Source organism: Schistocerca gregaria, chromosome 1 (genome assembly GCF_023897955.1).
Source record: "Schistocerca gregaria isolate iqSchGreg1 chromosome 1, iqSchGreg1.2, whole genome shotgun sequence".
In the NCBI taxonomy this organism is placed as follows: domain Eukaryota; kingdom Metazoa; phylum Arthropoda; class Insecta; order Orthoptera; family Acrididae; genus Schistocerca; species Schistocerca gregaria.
The window spans coordinates 301,442,455-301,463,799 of NC_064920.1; the positions used below are offsets into that span (position 1 = coordinate 301,442,455).

The following is a 21,345-nucleotide window of genomic DNA, read 5'->3' on the forward strand; positions in this document are numbered from 1 at the left end:
GCCCCCTGGAGGTTTTACATTTCAGTACCTAGATATGAACTTACTTTAGTGCAGGTTTCACTGAAATCTGTAACCATGATGCAACCCCCATCTGATGATTTTCAATGGAATGACCCACAAAAATAAATACTGTAAAAATAATTCAAAAGAAACATTTAAACAACTAAAAATAGAGGGAGATGTATATGGTGAGAAATGAGATATGATTGAATTGATGGGCCAGATGTGGTGGAAGACATTATGAAATTCAAAGTGGACAAAAAATGGTGACAAATGTACACAAGACACTAACATTTCAAATTTTCAATCACAGACTGCTAGGAGTAAACAGATTAATTCAGATCCTCTTCTCTTTGTCATGCTGTAATTTAACTTCACATTTCTCTATCACTGCACTCCATATCTAAGTAAGAATCTTTGCTTACAACATGCTTTGTTCACAATATTTTTCTTGCATTGTGATCAGGCTTGTTACAATTCAATCTCCTGGTGAGAAATACTATACTATCATTTTGCTATTAACTGCATGGTCAAAGAAATCAATTCACTGTCCTGACTTATATTGATCAGTCGTCAGGTACATAGACAATGTGTTGAAACACCCAGCTTTCAAATTCATATTCTTCATTAGACAGTTTCTCAGTGTGGGTGGTGGAGGAACATGCACAGAGTGAGGAGAGTAACAAGAGGCAAATGGCATACAAGTGGGAAATGACACACAGAGAAAGAGGAAGGGGAGGGAGAGGAGGTGAAGGGAGGTGTGGGGGACAATTTAAAAGAAGTGAAAAGTGTGACGGAGGAAGATGTGGCTGAGGAGGCAAGGGAAGAGAAATTGTAGGAAGGGGAGGGGAGGGAGAGGGGGAGGAGAAAGGTGGGGGGTGGATGAATTATAAGGAGGGAGAGGTTGAAAATGAGACATAATGGGAGAGAGTTTAGAAGGGGAGAGGGAGAAGGAAGAGGGGGAGGGGGAGGGGGAGGGGGAGAGAGAGAGAGAGAGAGAGAGAGAGAGAGAGAGAGAGAGAGAGAGAGAATTGGGGAAGTCTTGCTGAAAATATGAGAGAAGGGATAATTTTTATAAATGCAAAATAGTATCATGGCAGGTTTCTGATATGAGACTGGATGGGGATGTGACAGAGGTACTCATCTAGTGTACCAACTACAATTCAGCTATAATCTCTGCCTATTCAGTATTTTCATAAAAAATGTCTGCTTTCAGACAATAACTTGTACATAAATTATATGTATTGTAGGATGCCTTCACTCCAGATGTTTTCTCAGGTTACTCTCTGCCCTTTTTAAACGTGATATTTGAACATAAATAAAGCACTGAGCAATTTTGTTACTTTTGTCTCTTACAGAAAAATATCTGCACGAATAATTAGATATTAGCCTTTTTTTCATTGCTGACAGCCACACACACCAACACACAGAAATGAACAAAAAAATTTAGTGCTTCAAATTTTTTATGGTGTATAATATTTGCATAACATGTGAGTGTAGTTCTGCAATCAAGAACACACAACACACTTGAAGTTATAAATGTGTCACAGTTTCTCCATTGGAATGGTGGCAGTGTTTGCACAAGGGAACGACTCTGCTATCAGCAGTCCACTGCTGTTAACTATTACCAAGGAATGAATACTATCCAGAGTCACAGTTGCTATATGTGGTGGATGCGATAGAATGTTCAAAAGGACTGGAGAAGTTGCAGGTGCCTACGCAGCACCCAACCCAGGCAGACATATTAATGAGTAACAGTTATAGTAAGGAATGGCTGTGATGGCACATTCAAAAGAAATGGATATGTTTCAGACCTGTGAATAACTAGCTGACCACGTGAACATGTCTGTGATTAATAAGTTGTGACACAGAACTCTGTAGCTGCCCATTGCAGTGTAAATGCACAAATGGTATCAATTTGTTTAAAATTACTGACATTTTAACAGCAAGAAGAAAAGCATTGTAACAAATACCGAACAGTTTTCTCATTGATATCTGAAAACAAGATGTAAAGTGAAAACTTTCTTTTCTGTTGTGAATCCTAACATATTAAAAATTTAGTACGGTCCACTGCCAGATGTATTATTTCCTTAAGAAGTTGGATTCAGTAATAATTTTAATAGTTATTTGAAATACTACCCATGCTTATGTATGGAGAAAATGTGGTATGACCATTTCTGGCAGACAAAAAGGCAAAGGTGTTCAGCATTATCTTGGGTCAATTGCATTTATTTCTCTCTCTAAGACCAGTAACAGATGTGGAAAGCACTGTTCACTAGTTTACTTGTGCATTTTTTTTCTTGGAAATTACAGTGACAATATAAGAGGATGTCTTCTCTGAGGAGGAGGGGATCCTGCATAACTAAACTTGCTTTCAGTTTGAAATAGTATAAAAACCATTTTCCACAGCAAAAGGGGCAGTCAAATGAAAATGAAACAGATGGAAAAAAGTAAGTAAACAGTTTATTATCTCAAAAATAACTGCTATAACTGTTAATACATTTACTGAACTGTGAGACAAAATGGTCACTGCCCTCATGGAAAAATGCTTGTGGTTGCCTACAGAATGAAGATTGTACCCATTCATGCACTTCTTTATCCAAAGCAAATCAATGGCCACGAAAGTCTCTCTTCAGGGCTCCAAAAATATGGAACTCACTTGCGGACAGATGTGGACTGTATGGAGGATGCGCAAGGTCTTCCCATCAAAACTTCTGCACCCTTGTCAAAACAACCTTGGCAACATGTGGACCCAACCATGTTTCAAGTACACTGCAGAAGTTACACTGGGAAGCCATATGTCTAGTTTTTATTCAGTTGCCATTACAGATGTATTTTTCTAGCCACCAACTTACCTAGATTTTAACCAACCTGAACATTTTTAGGATTGCTGTAAAAGTAAATCACCTGTCATAAACAGCATTGGAATTCACTGTGAAAGTACATCTCCACTTAACAGTGGCAGCCTATGGAATTCACTGTGAAAGTACATCTCTACTTAACAGTGGCAGCCTATCACTGCCTGACAAATTCGTAGTTTATCTACCTGCTAAGTCTGCTGAAAACAGTCATTACTCTGGATGCTAACATGTGGTTATTAAATGTGATTGAACAGCAAATGTGTCTTCACAGATCTATTTTTCCATCACAGGTACTATTCCTTATACTTTTCATATTCGAATTAAGGTACAAGTTAACACTGAAATGACTTGTGAGCTCCAATACCCATGCAAAATTCCACTTATATTGTGCTAATTTTTAAGGGTCAGAATTGCTATATCATTAAATATTGTTGCTGTTGTGGTCTTCAGTCAAATGACTGGTCTGATGAAGCTTACACACTACAGTATCCTGTGCAAGCTTCCTACTTCAACCTACCCCCATTACTGTTTCCTCAATGTACAAATTGAATAAGAATAGTAGATAGGCTCCTTCCTCTCTCAAGTTCTGATTCCACTTCATGTCACCCAGCATTTTATAACTGCAGTCTGGTTTCTGAACAAGTTTTAATAATGTTTGGTTCTCGTTTTTTTCTCTCTGCTCAACATTGTCAATAGTTTTCTACATCTACAAACGCTATGAAAGTATATTTGCCTTCTTTAATGAGTGTTCTAAGATAAGTCATATGGTCAGTATGCCTCATGTGTTTCTACATTTCTCTGGATCCCAAATTGACCTTCACCAAGGTCAACTTCTATGAGTTTTTCAATTTTTCTGTACATAATTTGTGTCAATATTTTGCATGTCATATTAAACTGATAGTTTGGTAATACATCGGTTGGCACCTCTGTACTTGGAAGTTGGAATTATTCCATTGTCCTTGAAGTCTGAGGATATTTTCCTATCTCATATATCTTGCAAACCAGATGGAATAGTTTAGCCATATTTGTCTTTCCCAAGGATCTAAATAATTCTGTTGTCTATTCCAGGGGCCTTGATTCAATTAGGTCTTTCAATGTTTTGTCAAATTCTTGTAAAAGTATCAAATTCCCGATTATCATCATCATCTTCCCTTTCTATAATATCACATTCAAGTTCATTTCCCTTGTATAGCTCTTCTATACCTTTAAACAATGGAAATGGAATGTAACAATATTATGAAAAGGAAAGTTGCTACTCAATATAGAGCGGAAATGCTGAGTCACAGATAGGCACAACAAAAGACGCTCACTACTAAAGGTTTCAGCCATTAAGGACTTCGTCAACAATAGACGACACACAGACATGCGTGCACACCTTGCTCTTGAAAGATGAAGAATCAAAAGCTGAAAGTTGGAACTACGAGAAGGAATCAAATATAAACAGGATTTTTGTTCCTAAACATCAACAGTTGGTACGACTGGCCCCGCACTTCGCTATGCTTAGGCAGGACCATTAGAACTGAGGAGAGTGTGCTGTTAGATTTTTCCCATCATTTCGTCAGTAACGCTCACGATGTCTGTGCAACAGGTGCACCCCTCCATTGCACAATAAATAATTATCAAATTTCTTGCTCATGCAGGAGTTAGCGTGGCGGAAATTTGCCAAAGACTGACTGCGCAGTTCAGTGATAAAACATTATCAAGGATGCGTGTGTTTGCTTGGCATAAAAAGTTCAGGGAAGGACAAGAATGTGTGGAAAATCAACAACACGATTACCATCCTTGGACCAGCATTACAGACAAAAAAATTCATGTGGTTAAAGACATTACTGACAATTATGGACGGGCGATAGTATCAGAAATTGCATAAAAAGTCAGAATTAGTTATGGGAGCTGTCAAGCAATCATCACAAATGACCTACAGTTCCATAAAGTGTGTTCCAGATGGGTCCCTAAACTTTTGACCAAAAATCTGTATCTGAAATGTTTGGAGGTCTGTCAGAGGCTTATAGCAAGGTGGTGCATTTTTGAGTCGGATCGTAAGTAAGGAGTGGCGGAGGAAGGGGAGGCAGCACTAGTGAAAGCCAAGACTCGACTGTCAGCTGGCAAGGTTCTTTCAAATGTCCCCCCCCCCCCACCCCCACCCCCCCTCCTCGAACAGAGGCTGATTAATTTTTTGCATGAGGGATGCACAATTAATGCTGCTTACTATGATTTGAAGATGAAGAGAGTGTGGAATACTTCATGCGCAACTGACTGGTGACACGACCCAACTCTTTTTATGATGAGGGCATCAAAAAGCTGCCCATACACTGGGAGAAATGCATTTCCAAAGTTGGAGACTATGTACAAAAATAAATTATAATTGCCTGAGTTTTTCAATAAATGAATTTAATTAAATAATAAAATCCCGTTTATATTTGATCTGCCCTCATACATTCAGAAGCTTTGCATCCATTATTAACATGATTGGTGTGGCTCATTTTCCATGAGCAACAATTCAGGATTCCATGAACTAAAGTTCATGACAGCAGCAACAGAGCGTGCATTGGTGTGTTACACCTGTCTAGTGGCAGTTCACACCCTGCTGTTCAAGACAATGGGGCAAGATGCTACAACAGGTATCCAGCATTGGTCAAGCTCATGCAACTTGTACAACTGAACAGCGAATGCAGCCTATACAAACTCCGATTGGGGTTCAGTTCACCAAATTTTAGTGGGTTCTGTTTAAACAGGATACCATTTATTATGTAATGTTTTATGAATTTGTCATCCAGTTTATATGGGGAACTTGTTAGGTAAATCTCTATTTATATAGTGAGCTTGTTAGGCAAATTTCAATTTAATTTACATTTAATAATACAAATAGATGAAAGATTTTCTAAAATGGATTAAAGATATTTTAAATTGATGGAAGACATTCTAACACAGATGATAGACTGTTTGATTTAGGTTTTCAATTATGTGGAAGACTTTCTAACATAAATTATGAACTGTTTGATTCGGGTTCTCGCGAGATACTGCAAAAACTAGAAATGAAGCTGGAATTTGGATTAAAACATGTACAAAACTTAGACGATCACCTAAACTTGGTGGAAGAAAAATTAGAGAGCAAAGTTGAGCATTAACATGCCATTAAACAAGTAGGTATTCTGGTGAACAGTGTGCATATAATGGAAAAAAATAAATACAAATCAAGAGCAATTTAGAACAAGTCACAATTAGGAATTTTGAGGCATTTCCAGGATTTGAAAATGAAGTGGAACCATGATCAGGGAAAATAGAAGCTAGTATGGGATTCTGTAACTATGGCATAAAATAAACTAAATACTTTTGATACTACTGTATAAGCTCATTTTGGTCCTAAGAAGTATGTACTGGATTTGAAAAAGCATTATTACTTTAAGAATATATTTAGAACAGTAAAGAAACTTCTGAGAAACTGTAGCACATGTTAAAAAGTAAAAGTCATTGTTTTAGGTATACATATTATTTTATATTCAATAACAGCAAGAGGCTTTTAGGGCCTTTTGGCTGTGGAATTTTTTGCAGGGGAGGAGTGATATACTTTTTGTGGTCATTTAATGTTGGTCTAAATACAGCCTTTAACAAGGTTCAATGGAACTACTGTAATAGGTAAATTGAGGGATCATTATTTTAAGAATACAGGAAAACTCAAGAAGTTAATGTCTAATAATATATCTCAGTTCACTCCAAAGAAATTTTAGCACGGGAAAATGTTAACCATGTATGGATTTTGAGATGCCATCTGCAAGCAAAACCAGCAGAAAGGATTTTGCGTGAGCTAGAACAATTCAGCATAACCTCTTGTAGAAGCAAGCATTCCAGGTAGGTAGAAATGATCAAAGAATTTGAGAGGATGCTGAATGAACTGCCCCATTCACTTGTGAAATTGGTTATTGTGGGAACAATAGGATGGCAGCATGAAGGAAATCCACTCCTAAATGGCTATACTGTCCTCTAGATGAAGCTGACACAGAAATATAAACAACAAATATTAAAGAATGTTTAGTCAAGGAGAGAGAGAAACAGAAGATGGGAATCTGGGATCTATGCGCAATGCAAAATGTGTGGTGTAACATGTCGATTCTTTGGAATAACATGTTCCACTTCTAACCACTCAGGCTAATAAAAGGTGTTTGTGGAAACTGGAAACATTGTTTAGGTAGTTGTTAAGTGTAGAACATTCTAACGTGTGCACTCTGGCTTGCTATGCAAAAGAAGTCAACTCAGAACATCAACAAGGTGCAGCGGCGGTGCATATCTTCACCTGTTGTGGTGCCCCCTCATGGTCAGGGCTCGACAGCGCCTTGGAAGTCAAGGAGCAATGTGCACAGTCAGTAATGTCAAAGGCAGAACAGTTTAAGATTATACATAAGAACAGTCATTCTCTACTGTCAAATGTGTACATCAGTACATGTCATGATCTATTATGAACTGCAAGTTATGAGTGATCTGTATCACCCACAATTGTAAATGAAATTGGACATTGGAAAGATTGTGATTAACACAGAAGAGTTACTGCAAAACTAGTTACATTATAGCAGTAGCTTGAATAAGTCTGAGCTCTCTTTCAGCACCTGCCAGCAGCAAAAGGTGAGGAAGTGGCACACTATAGTGTGGCACTACACAGCAGGTCCGCATGAGCAGATAACTTCAAGAACAGGAACCACAAGTTACCTGTATGGTAAAAGTCCTCATATGCATCAGCAAGGTGATGGACAGTGGATGGAGTGGAACATATCAGAACAAAAACTGCTCTATCATCTTTCCCTTCTGATCTTAGTAAATCCCTTTCTCATTTTCCTTTCTTACTTCTTCAATAGGATCATCTATACCGTCATCACTTTTTCCACATTCAAACATTTCTATAGGTGAAACCCTTCTCTTCTGCAGACCACATGGTGTTGTTTAATACCTGCTAATGTACGACAGCAGGAGATGTAACACACATACAATGGCCAAACACATGTGCTGTTAAGCGAAACAATGATACGTTTGATGTTAAAATACAAGTTAGGCATGTCATGTAAACAGGGGAAGTGGGCAGGAAAGGAAACAATTCTCTAAGTGGAGTATGACCTGCTAACATGCAAACAAAAAAGCAGTACTGTGGTGAATCAATGGTTTTTATGCCATAGCTGAGGCTACTATTATCTCTGGTGCAATAGCACTAATGAGCTGTTTAACAGAGATGCGCAAAAATGATACAAAAGATTAGAATTACCTCTGATGAGAGAGCACTACTGAATAAGGGATTTATGTAAATGGAACAAAATGACTATAGTTATTAATATACTTTCTTTGTTAGACAAGTTCCAGTACAGCTTTTTCTTTACTGAGTTTGCAACATTAAAAAAGCAACAAATGTTTTCATGTCACCTGGTACATGTGCATCCTTGAAATAAACTTGGCTATGTTCCTACATAAACTCACCAAGTTGCAGGGCTGTGCTTCGCAATACACTTTCTTGGCGAATTTCTTACAGTGACATGATGGATGCTGATTGTGAGCAAAGAGTGAACATTAAGTTCTGCGTTAACTCGTGAAAACCCTTAGTGCAACACGTACAATGATTGAGCCAGCATTTGCAGATGAGTCACTTTCAAGAACTCGTGTTTTTAAGTGGCACAAAAGATTTCGTGAAGGCAGAGATTCAGTGCATGACAATCCCACAACTGGTCACTCATCTACAGCACACACCGATGCAAACGTGGAGCATGTCAGGCAGTTATTGCAAGAAGATCATCATATGACTGTGCGTGCGATATCAGAGGAACTTAACTTGAATCATGATGTCACAATATTTTATGTGAAGATTTAGAGAAATCGAAACTTAATGCAAAACTCGTCCCTCACACACTATTAGATGAACAGAAACAGGAGAAGAATTTCTGCTGAACTACTGGATTGAGCCAGATGTGACTCCAGATTTCTGTCAAAGATTATTGCTGGGATGAAAGTTGGTGCTGTCAGTATGAACCTAACACAAAGTGTCAAAGAGCTGACTGGCAGAGTCTTGGATCAACAGCCTCGAAAAAAGTCAAACAACAAACTTAGGGAACAAAGACAATCTCTCTTTCCAAGCATTATCCCCACTTGCGGGGTCTGCTGGTTAACCGGATGTGGCATATTAATTTTTAAGGGGTGGCCGGATGCCCTTTCTGTCGCCACTCCGTATCCCCCCGGGAAGGAATTAGTGTACCCTAACTGTCTGTGTCTAGTGTAATCCATGGAACAGAGCAAATGTGTTCAGATGTCTGTAACCCATGTAACTGTGGCGGAACGTGGGGACCACTCCAGTATTCACCTAGCAGGATGTGGAAAACCGCCTAAAAACCACGTCCAGACTGGCTGGCACACCGGCCCTCATCGTTTATCTGCCGGGCGGATTCAATCTGGAGTTGGCGCACCTACCCAATTCCAGGAAGCAGTGCGCTAGCGATCTTAGCTATCCTAGTGCGTCTTTGAAAACAAAGACAATGCTGATTGCATTCTTTGATAATCAAAGGATTAGTTCACCGTGAGTATATTCTCCATGTCAAACAGTGAACCAGACTCAATCAATGTAAACTCCTGGTAGGAATCAATATATCTGGTAGGAATATCAACAATGTAGGAAAAGGTAGAATGCGACTTACCATAAAGAAAACACTTGAAGTTGTAGTCAGGCACAAGCCCAACTCATGTACAAATGACCGCCAACTCCAGCATCTCGAACCGGAATGCTGTGGCTTAAAGCTATAAGTTAGTGTCTCTTGATCATGCCAGTCTGTAACTAGACATGTCTTCTTTACAGTAAGAAGCAATATATCTTTTTCTACAATAGCGAACCAAACTCTTTACATCAAAGTCTTGAAATGTTTGTGACAAGCAATTTGATATCACCGCCCTGATTTGTGGCATTCACAGGACTGGTTCTTACTGCATGACAATGCAAGACTCCATATTGCTTTTCACCAGGTATCTGACCAGACATTCTGTTATTGCCTTAACACCACATTCACCTGGCCTCCCACCTTACAATTTTTTCTTGTTTCCAAGGGTGGAATAGCAACTCAAAAGAAAGCTTCATCAAGATATCAAAAACATCCAACCGGCTGTGACAAATGAGCTTACAAGCATCACAGTTGAAAATTTCCCTGCTTGCTTCCAAGACATGCAGAAACATTGGCAACAGTGTATAGATAGTCAAGGTGACTACTTCGATAGGAGCTACTGTCCTGAAACATTTTTGACAAAGGAACTATTATGCTGAGAGGTCTAAAATCACAGGACTGGTGCATTATTATATATGTAGTTGCCTTGGCTATCTATACACAGTTGCCAATGTTTCTGCATGTCTTGGAAGCAAGCAGGGAAATTTTCAACTGTGATGCTTGTAAGCTCATCTGTCACAGCCTGTTGGATGTTTGTGATATATTGATTGAGCTTTCTTTTGAGTCACATTTCAACCCTTGGAAACAAGAAAAAAATTGTAAGGTGGGAGGCCAGGTGAATATGGTGTTTAGGCAATAACAGAACGTCTGGTCAGATACCTGGTAAAAAGCAGTATGGAGTGTAGTATAATATAATATAATATAATATAATATAACAATATTATATGTGTCTTATTTTACAAAAGGTGGAAAGATTAAACAGAAATTAAGAGCAAATTTATTATTATTCTCAACAGATCTCAAGAATTTATTTTTTAATATATACAGTGAGCATTGATCTAAAGAAATAAAAAAAAAGTATGTATGAGACATTGAATTAATGTAGGAGGAATAACACGAGAGAAGATTCATTATTCTAGGATTTGTTAGAATATAGGAAAGTTACAGTGTTAAAAGAAGCACAGGGGAAAAAAAGAAGGAAGAGGAGGAGTTGGGAAACCTGTTTGGAATACTCGCTAGCATCAATATGCATACTATTAAAGATTTAAGACATAGGCTTACTCGATTTTATTTAGGTACAGAAGTGCCACAACACTCGGTCGCATGGATTCAACTGTCTGAAGTAGTGCTAGAGGAAACTGACACCATGGATCCTATGGTAGGGCTGTCCATATGTCTGTAAGTGTACAATGGGATGAAGATCTCATCTAAACAGCACGTTGCAAGGCATCCCAGAAATGCTCAATAATATTTTTGTCTGCGGAGTTTGGAAGCCAGCGGAAGTGTTTAAACTCAGAAGAGTGTTCCTGGAGCCACTCTGTAGCAGTTCCGAACGTGTGTGGTGTCACTTTGTCCTGCTGGAATTGTTCAAGTCTCTCGGAATGCACAATGGACACGAATGGATTCAGGTGATCAGACAGGATACTTACGTATGTGTCACCTGTCAGAGTCATATCTAGACGTATCAGCTGTCCCACATCACTCCAACTGCACACTTCCTAAACCATTACAGAGCCTCCACCAGCTTCAAAAGTCCTCTGCTGACATGTAAGACCCATGGATTCATGAGGTTGTCTGCATACCCATACACATCCATCCACTCGATACAATTGGAACCGAGACTCTTCTGACCAGGCAACATGTTTCCCATCATCAACAGTCCATCATCGGTGAAGACGGGCTCAGGCGAGGCATAAAGCTTTGTGTCGTGCACTCATCAAGGGTACATGAGTGGGCCTTCGGCTCCAAAAGCCCATATCGATGATGTTTTGTTAAATGGTTTGCACACTGACACTTGTTGATGGCATAGCACTGAAATCTGCAGCAATTTGTAGAACGGTTGCACTTCTGTCAAGTTGAATGATTCTCTTCAGTCATCATTGGTCCTGTTCTTGCAGAATCTTTTTCCGGCCGTACCGATGTCAGAGATTTGATGTTTTACCAGACTCCTAATATTCACAGTATACTCATGAAATGGTCAAACTGGAAAATCCCCACTTCATCGTTACCTCAGAGATGCTATGTCCCATCACTTGTGCACCAACTATAGCGGCACCTTCAAACATACTTAAATCTCCATAACCTGCTATTGTAGTAGCAGTAACCAATCTAAAAACTGCACCAGACACTTGTCTTATATAGGCATTGTTGACTACAGTGCTAACTTATGCCTGTTTACATATCTCTGTATTTGAATATGCATGCCTGTACCAGTTTATTTCACACTTCAATGTATAATGATGATATAGCCCGATCAAACAGAGCAAATATCTCTAATGTTATCATCTACAAAAATAAAAACAAATTATATATAAAATAATTGGTTGGCAATACAAACAGAAATACAGCACAAATAGAGCAATGAAAGTTGAAATAGGAAAGTCATTTACTACATTATAATATGTAACAATCAACATTATTGTTGAACGGGCATATGTAAGGATTTTGAACAAAGTATGTTAGTGTGAAATGAGGCAATTGTCACCTAAGCAAGCTAAATTGTACGATAAATATTTTTTTAAAGTGAAAATGCACAAGGAAGAGCTAAGCCCTCATGATTTTTTTTAATTGATAGTGTATATAAGAAATGATGAGTCAAGGCATATCTTATAAAGGAAAAGATCAATAAATGTGATGATGATTTTTGTAATACTTGCAGATAAATAAGGAGAGACATTCTGTATGATAACTGTCAAGTTTACCTTGCAAAACCAAATATTCATTAATTAAAAAAGGACTGAAAGAAATGAAATATACTCATACATGTTTTGGTAGTTTGTGGAAATAAAAATGGGTTTTAAGGGACCTTAGTCGCAGATAGTAATAACAATAATGGAAAATGCAAGATGCAATGTAACCATATTACGTAAAGGAAAGTTGCCAGATGCTGAGTCACAGATAGACACAACAAAAATACTATCACACATATATCTTTCGGCCAACAAGACCTTTGTTGAAAATAGAGGACACACACAACCACACACACACACACACACACACACACACACACACACACACACACACACATGCCTGCAACTGCAGCCTCTGGCAGCTAAAACCACACTGATCAACAGCAGCACTGCATGGTGGGAGTGGCAACTGGTTGAGGCTAAGGAGGAGGCTGGGGCAGCGACAGGAAGAGATAGCAGGGTATGGGTGGGGGACAGTGAGGTGCTGCTGGGGAGCATGCAAGGTTGGGGTGAAGAGTGTAAAGGTGCAGTCGGGAGGTTAGACAGAGGGCAGGGTATAGATGGGGAAGGGGTAGGGGGGTAGCAGAAAAGAAGAGAAGTAAAAAGACTGGGCACACTGGTGATATGAGGGCTGTGTAGTGCTGGAATAGGAACAGGGAAGAGGCTGGATAGGTGAAAAAAATAACTAATGAAGGTTGAGGCCAGAAGGGTTATGGGAATGTAGAATATATTGCAGTGACAGTTCCCACCTGCACACTTCAGAAAGGCTGGTGTTGGTGGGAATGATTCACTTGTTTCCTGGCCACAGATTGCTGGCAGCCATTCATGCATACAGACAGCTTGTTGGTTGTCATGCCCATATAGAATGCAGCACAGTGGTTGCAGCTTAGCTTGTAGATTACATGACTGGTTTCACAGGCAGCCCTGCCTTTGATGGGATAGGTGATGTTTGTGACTGGACTCTACTAGGTGATGGTGGGATAGGTGATGTTTGTGACTGGACTCTACAAGGTGATGGTGGGATGATGTATGGAACAGGTTTTGCATCTAAGTCTATTACAGGGATATGAGCCATCAGGTAAGGGGTTGGAAACAGGGATTGTGTAGCATGGGCAAATATATTGTGCAGGTTTGGTGGACAATGGAAAACCACTGAGGGAGGGGTGGAAAGGATAGTGAGCAGCACATTTCTTATTTCAGGACATGACGAGAGGTTCTTAAAACATTGGCAGAGAATGTAATTTAGTTGCTCCAGTTCCGGGTGGTACTGAGTTACTAGGGAAATGCTCCTCTGTGGCTGGACAGTGACAGTTTGGGAGATTGTGGCACACTGGAAAGATAAGGCACAAGGAAATCTGTTTTTGTACAAGGTTAGGAGGATAATTACGGTCTCTGAAGGCCCCACAGAGACTCTCAGTATCTTTCAAGAGGAACCATTTGTTTGTCACTGCAGATGTAACAATCACAAGAACTCGGGAGAGTCAGAGGAGGAAATGGTCGGTACCTTTTATATAGGAGGGTAACTTCCAGGTAATAGGCTGAAGGTGTTGCTCTACGAGAGCTGAGATTCTCTTAGTGGGGGCACAGTAACCAGCCACAATGGGGCATCCTGGTTGGTTGACTTTATGGACTTTAGGGAGCACGCAGAAGGTAGGAGTGTGGGGAGTGGTAGAGGTGAGCAGAGAGATGGACTCTGGAGAGAGGTTCTGGGATGGCCCGAAGGATTTGAGGAAAGACTGGAGATTCTGCTGGACTTATGGAATAGGGTCGCTGTTGCGAGGTTTCTAGGTGGACGTATCTGACAGCTGGCAGAGTCCTTCTACCAGGTAATCCTTGGGGTTCAAAATGACAGAGGTGGCACCTTTGTCCACAGGTCGGGATCAGTTTCTAGATGGTGGACAGTGGTTCATTCTGAGGATGTAAGGTTAATTTGCATGTTGAGGGATTTGCTGAATGATGTTGAGGCAAGGTTCTAGGTTAGAAAATTCTGGAAAGATAGCTGGGGGTGATGCATCCCCACTGTCTCATACCCTTGTACAAAAACAAATCTCCTGTGCCTTATCTTTTGGCATAGTCCATATCAATCCAGGCAGGCTTGGAAAATATCTTATCTTCATTGTCTCAAATGTTATTGAATTTAGCATATGGTAAAATGAAAAAATAAGTTTTTTTTTTCAAAAATAAAAATCCGTAAAATTTTGCTTTTTTTTCTGTTGATTAGTACCATATAGTTCTACATTCCCTGAGAAGAAGAGCTTCCACTTTTAGGTTGAACAGGTTTTATAAACAGCTGAAATTTATGGCAGACATAAAACTTGTTTTATTACCACATTATCACACAACAGGCTCATAAAAATCAAAACCTATCCTTATTTAAAATAATTTTAGTTTTGAAAGATGAGTAAGAGACTCATTTTTCAAGCATTTTAAATGGTTCCAAAATGTATGTGAAGGTCCAAAGACTTAAAGGTTTCAGTTTACACAACTTGTGTGCACTCTGTTTTGTATTGAAATTAGCCAGTCATTGAACTAAAAATGTGTTCCAGTGTTCAGTATCTTCCTTTTATACAGAGTGCTGCCTTCCTGTTGAACCAATAGGAACTGGAGATTTTTAGGTGGGGCTGCAAGCCAGTTTCAATCACAGAGATTGGATCTTGATGGCAGATGCTGTATGTAGAGGTGTCAGTCAGCTGGCGTAGACCTTCACTAACATACTCCTTTCTGTCAAGTACCACAGCAGTAGATCCTTTGTGTGCTGGGAGGATAATGTGAGGACCTCCTCACTACGGATCAATTAGAATGAAAGTAAATCTAATCTAATCTAATCATCATCTTTCAGGGAATGTAGAGCCTGGAGTTCTGCAGAGGACAGATTAGGGTCATGTTGTAGGAACATGAGGAAGGATTGTGAAGCAATGCTGGATGTGAGGAATTCTTGTAAAGCTTGTAATGGATGACTTTGCAGTAATGGTGGTGAATCAAGTTGTGTTTGTGGTCAGAACTCTTAAAGGCAGGGTTCAATGTCAGGTTTGTTGTTGGAAAGGTTTTGGGATTGGGTTCCAAAGTGATATTTCCAGTTGACATTATAAGGAAAGTAGGTCCTTCACAAAAGCAGCAGGATTAAATGCAGGCTTAGGGCTGGATAATACAAATAATTCAGAAGGGCACAGTGCTTTAGATGACAGGTTGAGATCACTGTACTGTTGTTAATGGTTCTTGTAATTATGAGTTACTATTGGTCTGGGAGATAGTGATGAAGGCTGTGGTATGTAAGGAGATTGGCCAAGCTCGGTTTGTAGAAGAGGAGTGACAGAGGTGCAGAAGGACAGAAAGGGAGGTTGAGGTAGTTTAGGAGAAGGTGGGATAGCTTCTTAAGGTCAAGTCTGGCATGTTGTTGCAGTCTCAAGCTGACCTGGCAGGTGATATCATCCAAGGAAACATGAGGGGCAGATAACAGCAGGATTTTGTAGGAGAGAAGTCTGGTGGGGTGAAAATGGTTAATGAGTCATATAGGTCACAAATTAGTTGGGTAAGTCCAAGTGATTGCTGTTTTTGAAACTGTAAAAGAGCCTATTGTAGACTAGGATTATATCCAGAAACAGGGACTTTCAATGTTAGACCTTCGGAGCACACCACTTGTCACTCAGTATCATCCGGATCTTGAATGTATTAATCAGCTACTTTGACAAGGCCCCGACTTCCTAAAATCATGCCCTGAAATGAGATCTATTCTGTCTGAAATTTTGCCCACCACACCTACAATAGCTTTTCATCACCCTTCCAATCTCTGCAATATCCTTGTCAGACCCTACGCTCCTTCTGCACCCCTCTCCCTACTCTATGGCTTCTACCCCTGAAACCATCCCTGCTGCATTACTTGCCCTACACATCCTCCTACCACCAGCTATTCCAGCCCAGTAACTGGCAAAACGTATACTATCAAAATGACACATCACATATCAGCTGTCATGTAAGCACTGTTTGGCCTTTTATATTGGCATGACTAACGCTCAGTTATCAGTCAGGATGAATAGAGATAGGCAGAGGGTGCATGCTGGCAACATGCAATATGCTGTTGCAGAACATGCTCCACAATGTGACAGTCATGACCTTGGTGCCTGTTTCATCACAAGTGCCATCTGGATTCGCCCCCAAACACCAATTTCTCAGAACTCTGCAGTTGGGAAATAGCATTACAACATGTCTTTGGTTCTGGCCACCCACCTAGCCTTAATTTATGTTAATTCATTCTGTCTCAGATTTTCTTCCTGTAACTACTCCTTTCTTCACTCCATTTTAGTTTTCTACATCTTTGATTTTCTGACCTATCTAATTTCTGCCGTCCCCCATTCCACCTCTGTCACATACAATGCACTTAGCTTTTCACTCTTATTAACTTGTGCATGATGTTTTAGTAGTAATCTTTAAGCTCTCGGGTTTTCAAATCTCATCAAGTGCAGTCTCCAACAATCAGTTTTTCTTTCTCATCCCATCTGGTAAGTCTCCCCAATCTGGGGATCTGGGTGATTTTCTGAATTGTACACCTTTCCCTAAATCTCTCCAGTCTTTTCCTTCACCTCTCTTTCTCCCCCTTCAACTCTTCTGCTAGAAGAAGGAGCCACTGACTCCAAAACCTTGCAAAAGATAGCTTTCAGAAAAAAAAAAGTGTCGCATTACTTATTGTACATCCTCATATATATTGGTTTAAAAATTAATGAGAAGGAAAAGGAAACATGATTAATTCTCAAGTATCTGCTGTACAATTAAAAGGAATGATTTATCATATGGTACTCATATTTGAAGTAGATAGCTTGGAAAACCAAAACATGGTTGGTCATTTTTATGGAGCAGCTTGTGAGAGGATACAGAATTTGGCTGAATTAAATTTGGGAATCGTCTCATAAGCAATGGACCTGCAAAAATTTCTGTAGGCTCTTCACATACAAATGAGTTGTGTACAACTAATTTTATTATAACTTCAATAATAATTAAATGAGACAAAAGTAGTCCATAATACTGTTATTTATAAGTAGACAATATCCTAGATACAATGCCAGAAAAAAAATGCAACACCCTCAAGGACAAGGTCACATTATTCAAAGGTGGGGTGCCAGGTAGTTCATCGTTGTTGAAGAATATGATAAGAAATTTAGAACAAATGAAACACATGCAACAGTAAGGGACCCCAAACAGTCACAGCAGTACACAATGTGCCCCTCTCTGGCAGAAATGCAAGCATGTATTCTTACATACAAATTCCCATACAGCATGTTGCATTATTGCACTCCTTTGTGGATGTGCATTGTCCTGCTAGAGAAGCACATCATCTTCCTATCAAAGAAATGGCAGTAGCATGGGAATAACAATCTGAGCAACGTAGTGTGCCCTAGTTACATTATCTTGCAGAAATTCCATAAATGTAATGGTGAGTTGTAATTGATGCCCAACACACTATGAAGCCTGCGATGGGATCTGTGTGCCAGAGGTGAATGCATCTGAAATGGCAGCTCACCAGATCTACTCCATAAGTGCGTACTTCCAGCACTCACACACAGACAGAACTTACTCTCATCACTGAAGAGAAGAGAGTACCATTCCACTCCCCAGTCAACTCTTTCACGATGTCAGAATAGCCATGCTCAGTGGTGTGGTGTCAGTGGTAGCCTGGTCAGAAGCACAAGTGATCTTAATCCTGCTGCAAGCACATGGTTCCCAACAGTCCATGGTGACACAGCAAGTGCAACATGTGCCTGGAGTTTGTCACTGTACAATGTCAATCTTGATGTGCATCTGTTCAGTGTGGATGTCTACAGCTTGGTATACAGGTGTGGGAATGTTCCACACACCGCTGTTGAAAGCAGCAAAACACGATCAATATAATTGCGCCCAATGTGGGCAGCAATCTGTTGAAATGTGCATCCGGCATCTTGCAGGCCCATAATGCAACCCCATTCAAGGGGCTGAAGCTGTTCAGCAGGATTACATAAAAATTGGTGATATTTGGTTGTACCCTACAATGAATGTTGGAAACACCGTTCACCTCTAATCTCGGCATAATTACTGTCTGCAGAGTCAAAACAGAGAGTGTGCTGACAGGCCTCCTGAGTGCCGTATGATCACCGATGACTGTGACAAAATAATTACTAACACTACAACCACTCATTACAGAAATATTAAACCCTGGTGCCACTGAACATAGCCCTTGAAGGTGTTGTACATTTTTTCCAGTAGTGGATGTTCAAATACTTATTTTTTTTTGTATTTTTATTATTCATTTGAGTTATTCCTTGGGCAGTGTGTGGTGGATGAAGTTCGACAGTAGAAATACCTATGTCACATCATGTGCTGCACGGAGCTACCAATGCTGAATAAATTGCAAGAGTACTCCATTCTACGTACATCCACGGATGTGCAAAACAACAACATTAACAAAGAAAAAGTACGAGTTTATGTAAAGCCATTAATATGAGCTTAGCTACTGTACAAACAGGATGTCTCTACTCACATTTTGTAATAAAATTCATCGATATTCAGAAACAGAAGAATTATTTTATTCAATGAAATTCAGAAGATAAGGAAACACTAAATCACTATTAACATGTATTTTATTAATGAAAAGGTTGAAATGCAAAGCTGCAGCAATCAAAGAAAACAAGACTTGGATCAATATTACGCAGTTAATGGTTTTCAAAATTCAGGAGGGAGGAGTGACATACTGAAAACTAAATACTCATCATTTTAATTTCAATTCTGATGCTCAGAATTGCCTTTCAATCATTATTATCATTAAAATTTTAATCATCATCCGTGATCCATAACTTGTCATATGAAACGTGCATTGTCCTTCACTGATTGTTGTTAGTTAACTACCCTGCAATTCAACACTTGCCAATACTTTTCTAATTCTCCTTTCTCTGCAAAAGTTTCAATGAAACAGCCATTAGTTCTGAAAATACAAGAGTCTTGTTTGCTTTTAATTCTTTACTTGCAGAATGAATATTCATTCTTCAGTGAAGTGAGCACTGATTTTACAGTTTCTGGCACATTGAAACTGCATATCTGACTAGGACTTCCACCTGGGACAATTGCCTCTCATAGGCAAGTGTTCTCCAAACTGAGCTAACCAAGCACAATTCTTGACAAAAGCTATGAGGATGAGTAGTGTGTCAACTTGGATAACTCAGTCAGTAGTGTACTTGTCTGCTTACGACAAAGATCTCATATCTGAGGCTCAAACCAGCAAACAGTTTTGATCTGTCAGGAAGTTTCAAACCAGTATCGACTCTGCTGCTGACTAAAAAGTCATTATGTAAGAAAAGAACTGAAAGCAAACAATGACTCTTGTATTTTCAGAGCTACTGATTGTTACTACTTACAGCAGAAGCAATGAATATGTATCATGAGTCGTGCTGGATATCTTAGACAGTTCACCATTTGCCAGCAATAGGCAAAGGTCCCAGGTTAGTCTCAGCCCAGCACATAGTTTTAATCTTCCAGGAAGTTCCAATTCTTTTCTTTTTAACAGTTTAAATATAATCAGTTTTTATGAATAGGCAATTAATATTTACTATGTACTTTTTAAAATCAATATAGCTGGATATTTGAGAAGTGAACAATTTTTTCATATCATTTACATCCATAATTCACTATTTATTTATACTTTTCAGTCCCAGTATTTCCTCATGCAGCATATCTTATGAAATGATTTTCAACCACAGAAAATACTTAACACTGTTATACAAATCTGTAGCATCACTCAAAATATACAACATTTTTATTGTTTTGAAATGATGTGTTCAATTACTTACTGTTGATTAGAGAGAGAAAGTAGTCTTCCCACACTAAAACCTTAAGTGTACGAATTCCAGCTAAAGCTTCTGCCAGTAACTGCACCCGCCTGTCCTTGCTGGCCATAAGACGCGAGCTAAGTACTCCTATTTTGTTAGCTAGCAGTTTGTTGACAGGAATCAAAAGCACAGTTACTGCCACACCAGCAAGAAATGATAACCCAAGCTGAATGTACAACAAGTACAAAGTAACAGCCACCTGCACAATAACATGTCACTGAGAAGTGTGTCAATTTGCTGCATACCATATATAAAACAACAAAATTTTCAAAACTATCGGTACTATAACATTTACTTAATTATAATTAATCTATGTGAGTGAAAGTGGTGATTTGTCAAGTTCTGAAGTACATTCAACACTCTTAATATGAAGATCCAAAAGATGATCCTCATACTTTAAAGGTAATGTCTAAATGTTACTTGGCTTTTGATGAGATAGTGTTACTCATACAACACAAATAAATGAGACACATACATGGACTATGGACAAGGGATGTTGAAACACTGAAGTGAACTCACAAACATTCATACAAAAGAAGCTATTAGATGGTATTAAAATACATGAAACAATCATTAGAAACTATTCTCTCTCTCTCTCTCTCTCTCTCTCTCTCTCTCTCTCTCTCGCTGTGTGTGTGTGTGTGTGTGTGTGTGTGTGTGTGTGTGTGTGTTTGTTGTTTCATTCTATAAAGTATGTCCTCATTATTACTAACTTCAATAATGTTTCACTGTTCTAGCTTACAAGACTTATTTCATTATTTTGTGGAATTTGTACTTTCCATGGATTGAGGTAGGCTCTTATCATTCACTCATAAACAACTGACTTAGAGGTAGCTGCTGAGTTACAGAGTGTTCCTGTTAGTATAATGAGTGGAATAGTTCACTGTCATGGGAGTACGATGTCGGATCTCTCACTGTCCTTTGGTATGATAATCAAGTGAAGGATGGATAGGACATGCAACATCACCGCATTAAATAATGGTCACAACACAGCTGCCTGACTCATGGCACATACTATCTTAAGGGTCATGCAGGATTAAAATTTCAA

General features: G+C 39.2%; 1 protein-coding gene across 2 annotated transcripts in view; it reads right to left on the minus strand.

Moving 5' to 3' along the window:
- The window catches only part of LOC126342120 (ATP-binding cassette sub-family C member 10), a 371,444-nt gene that overhangs the window by 214,231 nt on the left and 135,868 nt on the right, over positions 1–21,345 (minus strand). For both annotated transcript variants that reach the window (XM_050001827.1, XM_050001828.1), the window contains one exon: positions 20,259–20,496. In XM_050001827.1, the coding sequence (XP_049857784.1) occupies positions 20,259–20,496 (238 nt within the window). The remainder of the gene's footprint in view (positions 1–20,258; positions 20,497–21,345) is intronic.